General features: G+C 44.2%; 1 protein-coding gene across 1 annotated transcript in view; it reads left to right on the forward strand.

Moving 5' to 3' along the window:
* Positions 1 to 1,953: 1,953 nt before the first annotated feature.
* LOC141139144 (C-type lectin domain family 2 member B-like) overlaps positions 1,954 to 16,349 on the forward strand; it is a 47,811-nt gene continuing 33,415 nt past the window's right edge. Inside the window, exons 1-4 of the mRNA XM_073624986.1 lie at positions 1,954 to 2,077; positions 2,244 to 2,421; positions 9,708 to 9,836; positions 15,776 to 15,893. Coding sequence (XP_073481087.1) covers positions 2,248 to 2,421; positions 9,708 to 9,836; positions 15,776 to 15,893 — 421 coding nt within the window. The 5' untranslated portion in view covers positions 1,954 to 2,077; positions 2,244 to 2,247. The remainder of the gene's footprint in view (positions 2,078 to 2,243; positions 2,422 to 9,707; positions 9,837 to 15,775; positions 15,894 to 16,349) is intronic.

The raw sequence follows: 16,349 nt of genomic DNA on the forward strand, positions 1-16,349 counted from the left end.
GTTAACTCAACCTATTTGCATCATCTTATTTTTACTAACTGGACTGGGACCATTGCGAGTGTATTGGGAATATGGTTTTGTCATATATGGCAATTTGTTGTTAAAGCTACCGCTCTGAGTTTTTGCCTATTCGGACCATCAGGGCAGTCCATGACATTACTCTGGATTTCATCCCTCTAGACCCTTGGGGTCTTTTGACATCAGAGATGAGAGGATATGGTTTGGGACCCAGAACGGTTTTTGTTGTGCCCAGCCTCTTTGAGTCTCCAACCATTACTTGGACCTCTATCCAATTTCTTGGACTTTCATCCATTTTTGTATTTTTATACAATGAAATTATTTTAGCTTAATATTATTAATTTTTCAAATTTGGCTTCAATTTATTTTTATTTAATTTTTTATTTTTTTTTTATTTTTTCAATTTTTTGATTTTTTTGTGTTTTATATTTGTATTCTAATTCTTTCTAAAGAGCTGGGATATCCATATCCAGGTTTTCATTAGACATGGTTAATATACTCTCTAGTTGGTCTATTTTTAGACTCAAATTTGTTCCCGACACAAACAGTTAATCGATATTGCATGTAAGTGGTGCGACCCGTTATGGTCTAGGCTTAGTTTATGTATGCAACCATCAAGAAGGCCACTGGGGGGCTTTCGCAATTAAATTTGTCCCCATGACCCCATCACGGACTTCTTCCGGTCTGTGTCACGGATTAAGTGGAATGTGGGGTCACAACACTTTCTAATTTTGATGGGCTTTATCGAAGTTGGTGTAGCCGTATTCGGGTTCAGCTTCGAGAGGGAGCCTGTGAGTCTGGACGTACCTCTTTCCTTTTTTCTTTTTCTTTTCCTTTATTGGTCTAGTTTTTATAGATATTTTAAAGAAAATTTCATCTGAGATTTATTTATCTGCCATCGATATTACACTTGTGATATTTAGATGCATAGAGCTTTTTAATAATATGATCTACTATGTGTCCCATAGTTTTTATCATAACCTCTCCTTTTGAGACATGACATCTGCAAAGATATGGGTCACACCACACGCTTAGAGATTGAGGGTGCGCTTGCGCATTTAAATGATCCATTGTTTGCGATCCAAGTCTGCCACAGAAGTCCGCTGTTAGGACAAAACTCAGAGTGAGGCTTGGTTTAATTTCTCTTTGTACTATATAGGGAGGTGATGCGACACGCCGCCCGTGCCCCTGGAAGACGTAATCTTGTTACGAAACGCCGCGTAGGGCGGAATGGAGCGACGTGATCGCGTCATCCCCCATCGCTGTTGTGTACCAGCAGGACGGGCTGTCTGTGGGCATCCGGCCGGTGCCCCAGACTTCTCTTCAGTCGTTCAACATTCTGATTTTACATGTGAGTGTTTACATATTTTTACTTAATAAAACCTTATGATTTTACACTATTGGAGCTCTCTTTTCCATTTATGGTCAACCACGTTGCCGAGAGTTTGATGCCCTGCCATTGGGCCATTTATCCATCTGACATCGAGGCCCCTAATATCTCATCGTAGCGATACTATCTGGTTCCTTGATGGTGGTCCGGAGCAACCATTTTTAACAGCTTACCCAGACCCTCTGTAGTGGGGGGTCATGGGTCTCTGGTAAGCGGCCAGTATCTTCATTGGTGGTGGTGGATCAAACACTTTATCCATAGTTATCAAGATTTTTTCCACATCCAAATCAACACTTGGGTGACTTATCCGTTTCATTTTATGGACTTTATTATATACTCTGTTATTTGCACTGTTGCACATGGAAAATGCACTTTTGTATGTCCATTTAATGCATATGTTTAGTGATGTGTACTATATATATGTTTCATATACCTTTCACGTGGGTTTTGCAGGTGATTAGGACACGCCCCTAAGCTCTCTCAGGTGAGGATACGCCCCCACTCTCCTGTGGCAAGGGGGGCGCACCCCGTTCTCTGCAGATGGAAATTCCCAGCTCTGGTGCGCGAGGATATACCCCTAGCTCTCGCATGTGATGACACGCCCCTAGCTCATGTGATGACACGCCCCTAGCTCTCGAACGTGAGGATACGCCCTCCATCTCTGTGCAGGTAGGACCTTTCTCTCTCCCCCGCTCATTGTAGCGATGAGATGACTCTTCATTTTCCAAAGTTGAGAGTCCGGGCTCCCGGGAGTGGGCGGGACCCTCATGGGAGGAGTCAGTGGGCGGAGTACACGTCCCCGTATATAAGGAGCGCTCCGCCTCTTTTCTCCTAGAACGATGCATTCCCCGGACAAGATTGCGGAGGAGGAGGAGAGCGGAGAAGTCAGGTTACCAGGAACCGAGCATGGAGCGGGAGGGTCTGCAGAGGAGCGGAGTGAGCTGATCCCGCCTACGGGTTATCGCCGCAGGAGTAGTCTCGGGATAAGTAAGACCCTCACCCCGACCCTCAAGGTGAGTGTCAGCTCCTGGGACCAGTGTGGGGTGTGATCATGTCCTCCCCATGGAGTGTGAGTTCTATGGAGCTTTAGGTATAGCGCCCCTCTGTGGGATCTAATGTTTCAGCAGGACTGTCAGTTACTGTTCCTCTATATGATGTTCTATAGAGTTCTATCTCCCCATCAGGACACATTACAATCTCTTTTAGATCTACCATATATGAGCACCTCTCTAATCCCATCCAATCAGGGGGCTCTGTGTACTACATACTTGTCAGGAGATTGTCCAATCAGATTGTAAGGTGTCGGTGAGCCTTGGGGGTATCATACATATGTCCACCTACCTGATCAATCCGATGGCCCTTCCACTCAGTGGTGTATCACCCACGGGTGCAGGGGTTTCACCAGGAAGGCTCTGACCCACTCTGCACCCGTGGGTGATCTGTCCCTGGTTAACAGTCAGGGGAGGGGGTGGGGGTGATCAGTGCAGCTTTCAATAAAGCAGCTGACAGCCGCTTCTCCTCCTCTCCCTTCTGCGGCTGTCAGCTGCTTTCTTGATTTCCAAATGAAATGCAAAATTTTCCAGTCATTGGTGATTTGGGGAGCCATGTCATCTGCTGGTAGTCCACTGTATTTTATTAAGTCCTTCATTAAGCACTTCATGCTTCCCTCTGCTGACCAGCTCTATGGAGATGCTGATTTCATTTTGCAGCAGGACTTGGCACCTGCCACAATGCTCTATTCCACTGGACTTATCTAATTAGGACACCAATCTAGTGAAAATCGAATGCTGTGATATCTTTCAAGTAGGGATGCACCAAAATTTCGGCGGCTGAAATTTATCGGCCGAAAATGGCCTTTTCGGCAATTTGACGAAAGAGAAAATGGCCGATAATGGGGCGGGGCCTGGGAGGGGCTTTGCCCCCCGCCCCTAGTGCCGCCCATCACGGGGCTGTTCTATAGCGCAGAAGAGAGAGGAGAGCCACCGCCTGGTTGATTAGAGCGCCGGGAACATAACAGCTTTCATTTCAATAGCTGTGTGTTTCCCGCCACGCGCGCCGTCACATACAGCCCCTCCCCCTTGTCCGGGGAACTTTGATAGACAACAGATCACCCGTCCCAGGATTAGCTGTATGTGACGGCGCACGGCTGTATGTGACGGCGCACGGCGGGGAACTCACAGCTATTGACATGAAAGCTGTTATGTTCACGGCACTCTAATCAACCAGGCGGCGGCTCTCCTCTCTCTTCCCCTGCACAGGCTGGCTGCATCTGACGGGCACCGGTGAGGCTGCATTTATCTCCTGTACCATGTCTGCAGTCCCTGGCCATCTCCTGTATCATGCCTGCAGTCCCTGGCCATCTCCTGTACCATGCCTGCAGTCCCTGGCCATCTCCTGTACCATGCCTGCAGTCCCTGGCCATCTCCTGTACCATGCCTGCAGTCTCTGGCCATCTCCTGTACCATGCCTGCAGTCTCTGACCATCTCCTGTACCATGCCTGCAGTCTCTGACCATCTCCTGTACCATGCCTGCAGTCTCTGATCATCTCCTGTACCATGCCTGCAGTCTCTGACCATCTCCTGTACCATGTCCCCAGTCTCTGACCATCTCCTGTTTAAAAATATATTTTTTAAAAATTAAGTTTCGGTAATGCATCGCACTCTATGCAGACAACATGCTCCTCTTTTTACAAGACGCAGGGTGGTCACTAGAGGCAGTGGTCGAGATATTAGATGAATTCGCCACTTTCTCAGGGCTACGGGTGAACTGGGAGAAGTCCAGTGTGATTGCTATTGACCCTGGCGCTCAGGCTCTGGCAACCAAAAGGGTTCCTATTTCCTGGGTGTCAGAGTTCAAGTATCTGGACATACGCATATCACCCGGGGTGGGGGACTTTATGCCTTTAAATTTACTCCCCTTGCTGGCTAAGGTCAAACTGCAGCTAGATACGTGGAATCATCTGCCATTGTCCTTGATCGGAAGGGTTAATCTACTTAAAATGAAGATTCTGCCAGTCTTCTTATACTTCTTGCAGAACTCACCAATATGGATCGCCTGTTCCTTTTTTTTATACAGGTAAAAAGCTTATTTAGCTCCTTCCTATGGTCCACGGCGCACCCTAGAATTAGCCTCCGGACCCTGCAGAAGCCCTGGGGTCAGGGTGGACTGGCGCTACCGGATTTTGGTACATGTTGTACTGTTTGTGTTGTAAAAAATTAATAAACAAAAATTTTTAAAAAATAAATAAATCCGTTTCGGTATCGGTCATTTTCTGTATCGGTTTCGGTTTTCGACCTAGTGTATCTTTCATTTTCGGTATCGGTTTCGGCACCAAAAACACATTTGGTGCACCCCTACTTTCAAGGTCTTTTTCCAGTTGGCCTGTACAGTGGAATCTTGGATTACGGGGGAATGCTTGTAATCCAAGCCATCGCATATTAAAGCGAGTTTCCCCATAGAAGTCAATGGAAACAAAGATAATTTGTTCCACATGAACTTCTATTACATGCAATGCTGCATGTGGCCAGAGGTGGGGGGGGGGGGGGGGTGGTGTATCAGAAATACTCGGACAGCTCGGCTGAACTCGGAAAGCCTCGGAAACTCTCGGTAAAGGAGTATTTCCAAACGGCTCCGAACCGTTCCGAGTGTCTCCGGCGCCCCCACACCTCTGGCCAAATGCGGTACTGCACACCCCATTAGCTTGAATTCTGCTCATTTTGCAAGACTACACTCGCAAACCAAGTCAGAATTAAAAAAAAAAAGTTGCTTGTCTTTCAAAATGCTCGTAAACCGCGTTACTCGTAAACCAAGGTTCCACTGTACTTAATGATGTGATCTACCAATATAGCAATAGGCAATTGTGTAATCGTTCCCTTTTTGTATCGTTAAAGCCCTGGACGATCTGTCCATTAATCGGTCGGTATCTATGTTGGGAATCAATAACATATGTAACATACAAACAGCCCGAATGGGACAAGTATTGCTCGGTGCTCTAGACAAACCCATTTACAGACCATTCCGGCTTCGATATATGGGAATGCATGTGTTCTATGTTTGATGCGGCTATCCCAGATTATTGCAGCCCTGTCCTGTGTGTCAATTATTTTAAGGTGACAACGTTGTCTTTTTCAAGTATATTTTTAACTATTTTATGGTACTTAGACGGTGGTTTTTTAGTAAATTTTGTGTAATTTTAAAGATTTTTTTTTGGCATATGAATACCATGGTTTAGTCCTCCTTTCAACTACTTACCCTTTCCCTGTCTGTTTCCCCACCATCCTATTGATCTTATAGCCAAGTTGTGGAGGTACCCAGTCCTAAAAAGATGAATTAGTTTCTGTTGCCTAAAATTACCAGTAGTTTGAGATCCATCTTTTACACAATTTTATCCCTGTTCTGAGTGGAACCTGCCCTGGTAAACTGCTGTATGGTATTGGCCACCGTGCTGCAGCTCAGTTTCAGGGTCTTGGCAATCTTCTTATTGCCTAGACCATCTTTATGTAGAGCAACAATTCTTCTTCTCTTTTTTTGTTTTTTTTTGTTTTTTGTTTTTTTTTTTTTACCCCAGATCCTCAGAGTTCTTTGCCATGAGGTGCCATGTTGAACTTCCAGTGACCAGTGTGAGAGATTGAGAGCGATAACACCGAATTTAAAGTGGGGGTTCACCCACACCGGCAAAAAAAAAAAATATTAAAAGCCAGCAGCTACAAATACTGCAGCTGCTGACTTTTAATACATTGCCACTTACCTGTCCCGGGGTCCAGCGATGTCGGCAGGGGACGCCGAGAAGCCGCTCGGTTCTCGGCAGCTGCCGCCGCCATCCTAGGTGAGGGAATCAGGAAGTGAAGCGTTGCGGCTTCACTTCCCGGTTCCCTACTGCGCATGCGCGAGTCGCGCTGCGCGTCCCTAGTGGTCCCCGCTCTCTGCTGGGAGCTGTGTGTTCCCAGCAGACAGCGCGGTCGGGACAGGAAGAAGCATAGACTCCCATGGGAGTCTATGCCGGAAGTAGGTGCAAATACCTGTCTTTGACAGGTATCTGCACCCCCCTCCCCCCTGAAAGGTGCCAAATGTGACACCGGAGGGGGGGAGGGTTCCGAAAAGCGGAAGTTCCATTTTTGTGTGGAACTCCGCTTTAACACACCTGCTCCCCATTCACACCTGAGACCTTGTAACACTAACGAGTCACATGACACCAGGGAGGGAAAATGGCTATTTTGGCCCAATTTGGACATTTTCACTTAGGGGTGTACTCACTTTTGTTGCCAGAGGTTTAGACATTAATGGCTGTGTGTTGAGTTATTTTGAGGGGACAGCAAATTTACACTGTTATGAAAGCTGTACACTCACTACTTTACATTGTAGCAATGTGTCATTTCTTCAGTGTTGTCACATGAAAAGATAATAAAATATTTACAAAAGTGTGTGTGTGTGTGTGGTGTGTTGTTGTTTGTTTGTTTGTTTGTTTGTTTGTTTGTTTGTTTGTTTTTTTTTTTTTTGTTTTTTTTCTTCCCCCAGCTCAGTGGTCTCCTCCCTCTCCTCCCCCTCCTCGGGTGCCGTCTGCTAGTTACTCCGCTCTGGACCCTGCTCATCTAAAGTAATTGCTGGTTGGTTTCAAAGTGCATCCTGGGATATCTCATACCTGCAATACCTCCAAAGCAAAAATAACTCTGAATAAAAAAACCTCCCAAAAGCCACAGGTACTTTTAGCGAATGTTCTCATGGATTAGTGACATGGGATTTGTATGGAGTTCAGAGCACTTTAACCGCCGTATGGCCGATTGGTGGGGGGTGGCTCTCTTTCTGGGGTGGCATCATATGAGGTTGTCCCACTCTTGCCGCGACACAGCTCATCACCGATCTCGATATAGAGCCGATTACGAGGCTCTTTACCCATGTGATTAGCTGTGATTGATCACGTGTGAACAAGGAAATACCGGTACTTCCTATCCCCACACTGACAGCGTGTGAGGAAAGGAGAGCCAATCGGTGGCATTTCCTCACAGGGGAGATCTGCACTGATATCGGTGCCTCCTCATCCGTGCAGCCTCACCAGCGCACATCAATCAAGGCAAAAATGTACTTAATCACCACTGTTTTTTTTTTTTTTTGCAAAAAAATTGTAAATAAGTACCACCAAAAGAAAGCTCTATTTGTCTAAAAAAAAAAAAAAAAAAAAAAAATGATAAAAATGTCATATGGGTACAGTGTTGCATGACCGTGCAATTATTCAAGGTGTGACAGCGCTGAAAATTGGCTTGGCCAGGAAGGGGGTGAAAGTGCCCGGTAGTGTTTGGGGGTGTGGTGTTTGTTTGTGGTTTTTTTTTTTTTTTTTGTGTCCAATGCCATAGTTTGAAACAAGTGTAAACCAACCCTAAGGCTCCATTCATACTTGGTGTTTCCAGAATGCACAACGAAGCGCACAGAAAATGTGTGCTTCACCGCATGTTGCAGATATCATATCATGTTTGTGGTGCCATTAAGCTGTTAATGGCACTCCCAAGTGCAGGTAGCAGGCGCACATTTGTCTCCCAGCAAAAAACGCCAAAAAGTTTTGAGGCATTTTTGGGGTGTAGGGCGGCCCTTTTCAAGTGAATAGGCTGCCCTATGCACAACGAATCTGTTTTCATTGGTACACCACGGTTTAAACCTTATTAGAACATGCACATCACCATGTTATTTCAAAGTGTGCTATCCTGTTCAGAAGTGAACAGGGGCGGACTTACCATTCGGGCACTGCCCGAGGGCCCCATGCCACTAAGGGGCCCCATCAGGGTTGCCAGCCTCAATAAAACCCAGGGACAGTATGTAAAAATCTGTGTTTTTGTTTTTGTTTTTTTAAATCCCAATTTTATAGCTGCCCCGCCTTTCCAGTACCTTTTCAGTGTGTGTGTGTGTGTGTGTGCGTGTGTGTGTATACTATGGGGCCCCATAATCTCCTATTGCCCAGGGGCCCCATAATCTCCTATTGCCCGGGGGCCCCATAATCTCCTATTGCCCGGGGGCCCCATAATCTCCTATTGCCCGGGGGCCCCATAATCTCCTATTGCCCGGGGGCCCCATAATCTCCTATTGCCCGGGGGCCCCATAATCTCCTATTGCCCGGGGGCCCCATAATCTCCTATTGCCCGGGGGCCCCATGAGTTGTCAGTCTGCCCCTGGATGTGAATGCACCCTTGAGTTTTGGGAGCTCTGAGGGGGGGCTGGGTGCACTGTGGGGTGGTTAGGGGATCTGGGGGGGGGGCATATTTGGGGTGAATGCGACAGATATTTCACCCTCTTCTCAACTTACTTTAGACCTACTATCAGTATGTGTGCCCTGGGAAACCTCTTCTCCCTCTTCTTGGTCATATAATGGGTCTCATGAGCCCAGAGAGCAGTATGATTCTTCAAGAAGTTGTTTTCTATGTGTCCTGTTCACACTGCAGTGAGCTGCTACAAAAGACATGCTGCATTTTATCGCAGTGCACAGGACAGGATTTCATGTCACCATCCTGCTGTACAGTGACACAAATGTAGTGTCTCTTTGAATCAACTTTAATTGAAGTGCACAAAAAGGCACTGTGGTGCACTGAAACGCTTATCACACTGCCCCCTACTGCTGGCTCACTGCAGCTGGATTGGACAACTGCAGCATGCTAAACTGCTGCAGTTTAGTGTGAAGCAGCTGTCTGGGGTGGTGTGAATGGGCCCTAAGGAAGGGTTACAACCCAAGTCAGGGTATGTGGGGTGTTTTTGTTTTTTGTTTTTGTTTTTTGGGTAGGGGGGGTGCTATCTGTGTCCCATTGGGGAAATTTACCTCCACTTTCTGTCATCTAGTCACAACAGGAAGTGAGGTAATCCCCTCCAAGGTTGTCATCAGAACTTGTCCATTGTAAGATATATTTATTTTTTTCCCCTTTTATTCCTGTTCTGGTCAAAACCCAAAATTTGGGGTTTTCTTGTACTTTGGATGACAACAGGTAACATGGCAAATAGAGAGTGAATCTGCCTAACGGGGACACGGGCCGCAATAAAAATCTGACAGTTTGAATTAATCTCTGCTCTATCCAAAACTGGAAAAAAAGACTGCCATTTTAGGTTTTTGTAGGGTGGTGGGGGATGAGGAGGAGGTTTTCATGAGCAGTGGCAGTTTGCAGGTAGTTGAATGCAATGAGGAACTGTAAAATGTCGTGTGCTGTCAGGATATTTTGAAATGTGTTTTTTGTACCAGTACTAATGTCCCTCGCTGTAAACTTGTAGAACCGGATTAGTTTCTATTCATGCGACATGAGCCTTACAAATAAAATTCTTATTTTGTAGGATTGGCCTGGGAGGGGAGAAGCAGGGGCCCCAGACACCACCCCAGAAGGGGCCCCGGGTCTAGATGATCACCGAACAACTCTGAGCAATGATCTCAATCGCATTAGGAGCCGCACAACGTCCCTTAAGGTGAGTGTCAGCTCCAGGGGCCAGTCTGGGATATTGTGTCATAATGCCATCCCCAGTATATGGAATGTGATCTGTCAGATGCCCATGGAGGTATGAAGTTTTCTACTGCTTCAGGTAAAGCTGACTGGATCGAAATTTGCCTTCAGCAGGAACCAGATGAACTTTGATCCATATGTGACCTGTTTGACAGAAGTCAATCTAATGATTGATGTCTCTCAACTGAGACTATTGGAAAATGTTTCTTGATCAGCAGCTGCAGCTACTGATCAGTGTGTTCTGATAGTGGATTAGTCTGCTGTCAGAATACAATGTCCAGGCCCAGATAGGGGCATACATTTTTATATTTATAGTGTGTGTGTATACAGTGGATATAAAAAGTCTACACACCCATATTAAAATGTCAGGTTTCTGTAATGTAAAAAATACTTTCAGAACTTCTTCCACCTTTACTGTGGCCTATAAACTGTACAACTCAGTTGAACAAACTGAAATCTTTTAGGTGGAGGGAAGTAAAAAACTAAAATTTGGTTGCATAAGTGTGCACACCCTTAAACTAATACTTTGTTGAAGCACCTTTTGATTTTACAGCACTCAGTCTTTTTGGGTATGAGTCTATCAGCATGGCACATCTCGACTTGGCAATATTTGCCCACTCTTCTTTGCAAAAACACTTCAAATCTGTCAGATTGTGAGGGCATCTCCTGTGCACAGCCCTCTTCAGGTCACCTCACAGATTTTCAATGGGATTCAGGTCTCGGCCCTGGCTGGGCCATTCCAAAACTTTAATGTTCTTCTGGTGAAGCCATTACTTTGTTGATTTGGATGTATGCTTTGGGTCGTCTTGCTGAAAGATGAAGTTCCTCTTCATGTTCAGCTTTCTATCAGAAGCCAGAAGGGTTTGTGCCAATAGTGACCGGTAATTGGAACTGTTCATAATTCCCTCTACCTTGACTGAGTCCCCTGTTCCAGCTGAAGAAAAGCTCCAAAGCATGATGCTGCCATCACCATGCTTCACGGTAGGTATGGTGTTCTTTTGGTGATGTGCAATGTTGTTTTTGTGCCAAGCATCTCTTTTGGAATTATGGCCAAAAAGTTCAACCTTGGTTTCATCAGACCAGAACACATTTTCCCACGTGCTTTTGGGAGACTTCACATGTGTGCCGGGCTTGGATGGTTTTTCTTCATCTTGCCACTCTATCCCACAGCCCAGACATATGAAGAATACGGGAGATTGCTGTCGCATGTACCTGGCAGCCTCCCTTACCAGTTTTCTTCTCGTCTCTTCAGTTTTGGAAGTACGTCCAGTTCTTGGTAATGTCACTGTTGTGCCATAATTACTTCCTTCAGTAAACTGAGTTTTCTGATCTGAAGAATTTGCTACTTGTTTCACCATCTCCATTCATTATGACAGCTGACCCTTCCATTCGGAATCAGTGTGGAGATGGTGAAACAAGTAGCTGCTTCTTCAGATCAGTAAAGGTGGAGTCAGGAAGATTGTGTCAGTTGTGGAATTGTCAGGAAGATTGATATGCAAGAGGATCCTCCTGAAGTCCTAAAAGACCCTGGTTGGTATAGAGCCACAAGAGCTATTGACCTCTTATGGTGAGATGTCCATGTGAGCTGCGAAACACATTTTTCAGCCTCTGGTGGTGGTGTTGAAGCACGGCTTCACATTTCAAAGTGGTGGATGGCGGCGATACTCACCAGGACTAATTATTACATCATTTGTGGACACATTACAACCTGACTGTACAATCAGTTTTGGATTGATAACAAAGTTAAGACACCCAGAAGCTACCTCCTAATCAGTTTATTAACATATAGCATAATAAAAAATGTAATAATCTCACAAGTTCCGAGTCCTCCGCCCCACAGTATGGCAACCAAACCACCTACAACCCAGAACCCAACGCACAAAAAAAAAAACTCTATCTCTCTATCTTTCGAGCTGGGGCATGGACTAACCTTAGATAGGTCCCACTACTCCTCTGACAATGAGCACCTGCGGCCCAATAGGGACAAGATGGGATGCCTCGGAATTGTGGTCTAGACAGCACTCCACCTTTAAAACCACAGAGGGTGAATGGAGTGGATGTAAGTAGACCAAGTGATCCCAACTCATCCAGCACCATTGACTGAGTTTACCATAAATGCAAATATTGAATATACAGCCTCATGCTACATAACTAAGCTCTATTTCATGCTGAATAAACAAAATTATTAATGTATCTTAAATCTAACGCCATCTTTAGATTTTGATTAAAAATGTATTTATTTATTTATTTTCACAAAATTGTCATATATTAGCAGGTTATTTCTCACACACAGCATGTGCATACCACAAATTACACTCCAAAACACATTCTACTACTCCTGAGTGTGGCAATACCACATGTGTGAGACTTTTTACACAGCATGACCACATATAGAGGCCCAACATGCAGGGAGAACCATCAGACATTCTAGGAGAATAAATTACATATAGAATTTCTTGACTACCTCGTGCCGTTTTGAAGGCCCTGGAGCACCAGGACAATGGAAACGTTCCAAAAATGACCCCATTTGGGAAAGAAAACACCCCAACGTATAATCTGAGGCATAATGAGTGTTTTGAGCATGTCATTATTTTTTTTATTTTTTTTTTTCTACAAGTTTTTAGAAAATGTGGAAAGAAAATAAACTTTTTTTTTTTTTTTTTTTTCTATTGTCCATTTATACAATATTTCTAACACATAGCATGTACATATCAAAAATTCACCCCAAAATACATTCTCCTACTCCTGAGTACGGTGATACCACATGTGGGAGACTTTTGCACAGCCTGGCCATATACAGAGGCCCAACATGCAGGGAGCACCGTCAGGTGTTCTAGGGGCATAAATTTCAAATCTAATTTGACTACCTATTACACTTTTGTGAGGCACTGTGGTGGCATGGATGAGCTGTGGATGGGGATGGCTGAGCATGGATGAGTGCTGCAATGGGCACAGCAGTACTGTGGGCACTACAGATCCAGCCCACAGCGCTGCTGCACCCGGTCTCTTCCCTCTCTGCTCACCCTGTACAGAGGGGAGAGAGGAACCGGACATGATGCCAGTTTGTTTACAAGTGATCGTTCTGTCATTTGATGGAGAGATCACATGGTAAATGGCCGCTGTGAGCTGTGAATGCTAAAATGAAACACTATAAAGTGGCATCTGACATATGCTAAATATGTGGCACATGGTATTTCTGGTATTCGGCACTTTTTATGTGGACTCTCGACCGTATTTCTGGTCTGGCCTGTGCTAGATAGCTGGCTCCATGCAGTGTAGGTACCGTCACAAGCAATGCCAATATGACCAGTGCCAAGATACTCACAGAACTATGTGAGTAACGCCAGCATCCATGTCGACAAGTGTTGGCATTCAAACTGCTTCTCCTGTCATGTGCAAGACGTGGCTGCTGTTATGAAGGAGCTTCCTGTCTTTGGGAGATCACTGTGGTTGACTCCGGCTACCATCTTGTGTATGTTGTCCTAGTGAGTTGGCCATGCATTGCTATGGGGGTCATTGATTGCTGCCATTAGTAGTGTAAAAAAATTGCAGTGTACAAATCCCATAGTTTGTCAACGCTATAACGTTCGAGTAAACCAATCAATATACACTTTTATTGGGATTTTAGTTGTTGGGGTGGGGCACACAGAGTGTGTGTGTGTGTGTGTTTGTTTTTGCGCTGCCATTCTTTTTGTTTACATTCCGCTGTTTAGTCTTTAATCCTAACCCTAGCCCTTAACCACTTGACCTCCCTGGAAGATTTATCTCCCCTAATACAGTGATCAGTCCTAAAAATATGCACTAATGCACTCACAGTACTAATGACACTGGCAGGGAAGGGGTTAACATCAGGGGTGATCAAAGGGTTACATGTGTTCCTAGCCAGTGTTTTTGTACAGCGGGGGAGGTGCTTTTACTAGGGGAAGACCTGGATCCTAGTCCTGCTTTGCAGAAACACCAGATCCGTGCCTTCCCCTGCTGACAGAATGGCAATTTGCCTTGTTTACATAGGCAGGTCGCTGTTCTGCCTGTGTACCGATCGGCAGGGTGGCGGCGGACATCGAGCCCACGGTACCTGCAGATAAGCTTCCGGGCTGCGTGGATGGATTTTTTTTGTTGGGTGCCCCAGACCCGAGTATCGGATCACTTACTAGGTACATGATCCGACACGGCAGTGCCACCATGCCACCATATATGTAAGTTATATGGTCAGCAAGTGGTTAAGGACCAAAGCTGGGTATACATTGTGCAATTTGATTGCATCATCCTTAAAAGCTAACTAGGGCTGAAACAACTAATCGATTAGTTGTTGATTCATCGATTACTATTTTCATAATCGATTAATCGGCCAGTAACATAATGGGGTTATAAAAAAACTAAAATGAGCCCTTTATAGTACAAAAAGAGCAAATAATCGCTACTACAAATATAACTTTCACAGTTCTACACTAAAAAAAATTAACCCCGTACAGTAGTGATTATCTGTTTTTTTTTTTTTTTTTGTACTATAAAGGGCTAATTTTCGTTTTTTTTCACCCCATTAGGTTACTAAATGTCTTAGACCTGGTTCACACCTATGTGTTTTTTGGTGCTTTTTGCAGAAACGCACTACAGTTCATTCACATGGTTTCCAATGGGACACGTTCACGCAAAACGGTGCTCTTTTGGTTCAATATACTTCAATAGAGAAGCTGCAGAAAAGCATGTAATGCGTTTTTGCAGCAATATGTGTTTTTTAATCTGCCCAACAACAAATTGGCCAAAAAAATTGCAAAAACGCAAATCGCAGCAAAATCATGTGCACAAAAATCAAAACGCACAGCAAAGAGCACTGCAGAAACAGATGAAAAGCAAACTGCATAGGTGTGTACCGAGCCTTATGCTGGCCACACAGATCAATTTTCAGACAAGAATATTCAGACGAAAAATCTTTGTACATTCACTAAATGAAAGAACGAACGTTCTTAAAATGACATTTTTTTTTTGAAGGAAGACATTGTTTTTAATAAAGAAATGTGATCACTGAGTCTGATATTTACCAGATTCCCCCTTTAATAGTATATATACTCTAATAGTACATACAGTATATCTTCTCTAATAGTTTATACAGTATATCTCCTCTAATAGTTTATACAGTATATCTCTTCTGTCTGTTATTCTCAGAGTGGATTCGATATTTTGCTCCCTAACCATATAGTTGGTTATTTATATTTACCACTGCATAGATATATTTAAGAATAAATTACCTTTTTTTTAAAAACTGTACACATTAACTAAATTATACACCACACTTTTTTTTAAGGTTATTAACCAAATAATCGACTTAATTGAAACAATAATCGACAAACTAATCGATTATGAAAATAATTGTTAGTTGCAGCCCCAAAGCTAACTAGACTATGCAGTGCCTGGATTTATATTCCATTTTAAGAAAAGATCGGGGAAAATCCAAAAATTTTCGGTGGGGGAGAGGAAGGTATTTATGAACAGTGGCAGTCTGTAGAATGTGGTATACGTTGCAGAACTGTAAGAATATTGTGAAATATAGTTTTTATACCAGCACTGATGTCCCTCACCATATCCTCACTGTCAGCAATTGCTGTAAAGAGGACATGTCCACCGAAATGTGTCAGCAGTAGTTTGACTGCTGTCAGGACCTTGTGAGTTCTGTCTTGTGGAATACTGTTGTTTCTTGGGCTTTGTACAACACTGGTATACCTTGGCTCTTGTAAGTATGTACTCACCCATTTGGGGTGTTTGTTGTTTTTTATTTTCTTTCCTAATAATAGTGTTGCCAGTAATGCACTAGGCCCGTAGACCCTTCTGTTTTGTTTGTGACTGATGTCCCTCATTGTAACTTTGTGTAACTGGTTTACATGGCTAATAAAATGCTTGTCTTTATAGGATCGGTTTCCTGGCTCTGAGTGGTGGAAGAAGCTCTGCAAAAAATATGTGATTTGGGGACTTCTGGTATTAGTGGTCATTACAGTGGTCCTGTGCGTACGAATGGGCAATGTATCAGGTAAGACCTCTATCCCTTTAATATATTGTGCACACACAGGTTGTCCACTTTGTTTCTCTGGTTAGCCAGTCACACAGGCAAACTTTTCCCTTTGTTTTTTAAAGTGGTTGTAAACCTCAAACATAAAATGAACAAAGCACATACTTCTATAGTGTGTACTAGCCTCAATCCAAAGCGTGGAGTCTGGTTCATCTGATCTATCCTGCTATCCACATTAGTAATTAATAGAACTTGCCCGCTCCCCCTCCAACACACAGCAGGTGATTCAGCCTCAACTGTGCATGTTTCCCAACCAGCATTCCATGTTTCCCAACCAGACTGTGTAGAAGGCTTTCTGTGCCAGTTTATGCTCTTTATCATGTGTGGGTTTGATCTCAATGGTCACTATACTGCTCTACCTGAGCATTATATGAAAGAACACATCCCTTTAGATGTGCATCCCTGCTGGCCATTGGG

Source organism: Aquarana catesbeiana, linkage group LG04, assembly GCF_042186555.1.
Source record: "Aquarana catesbeiana isolate 2022-GZ linkage group LG04, ASM4218655v1, whole genome shotgun sequence".
Classification (NCBI taxonomy): Eukaryota; Metazoa; Chordata; class Amphibia; order Anura; family Ranidae; genus Aquarana; species Aquarana catesbeiana.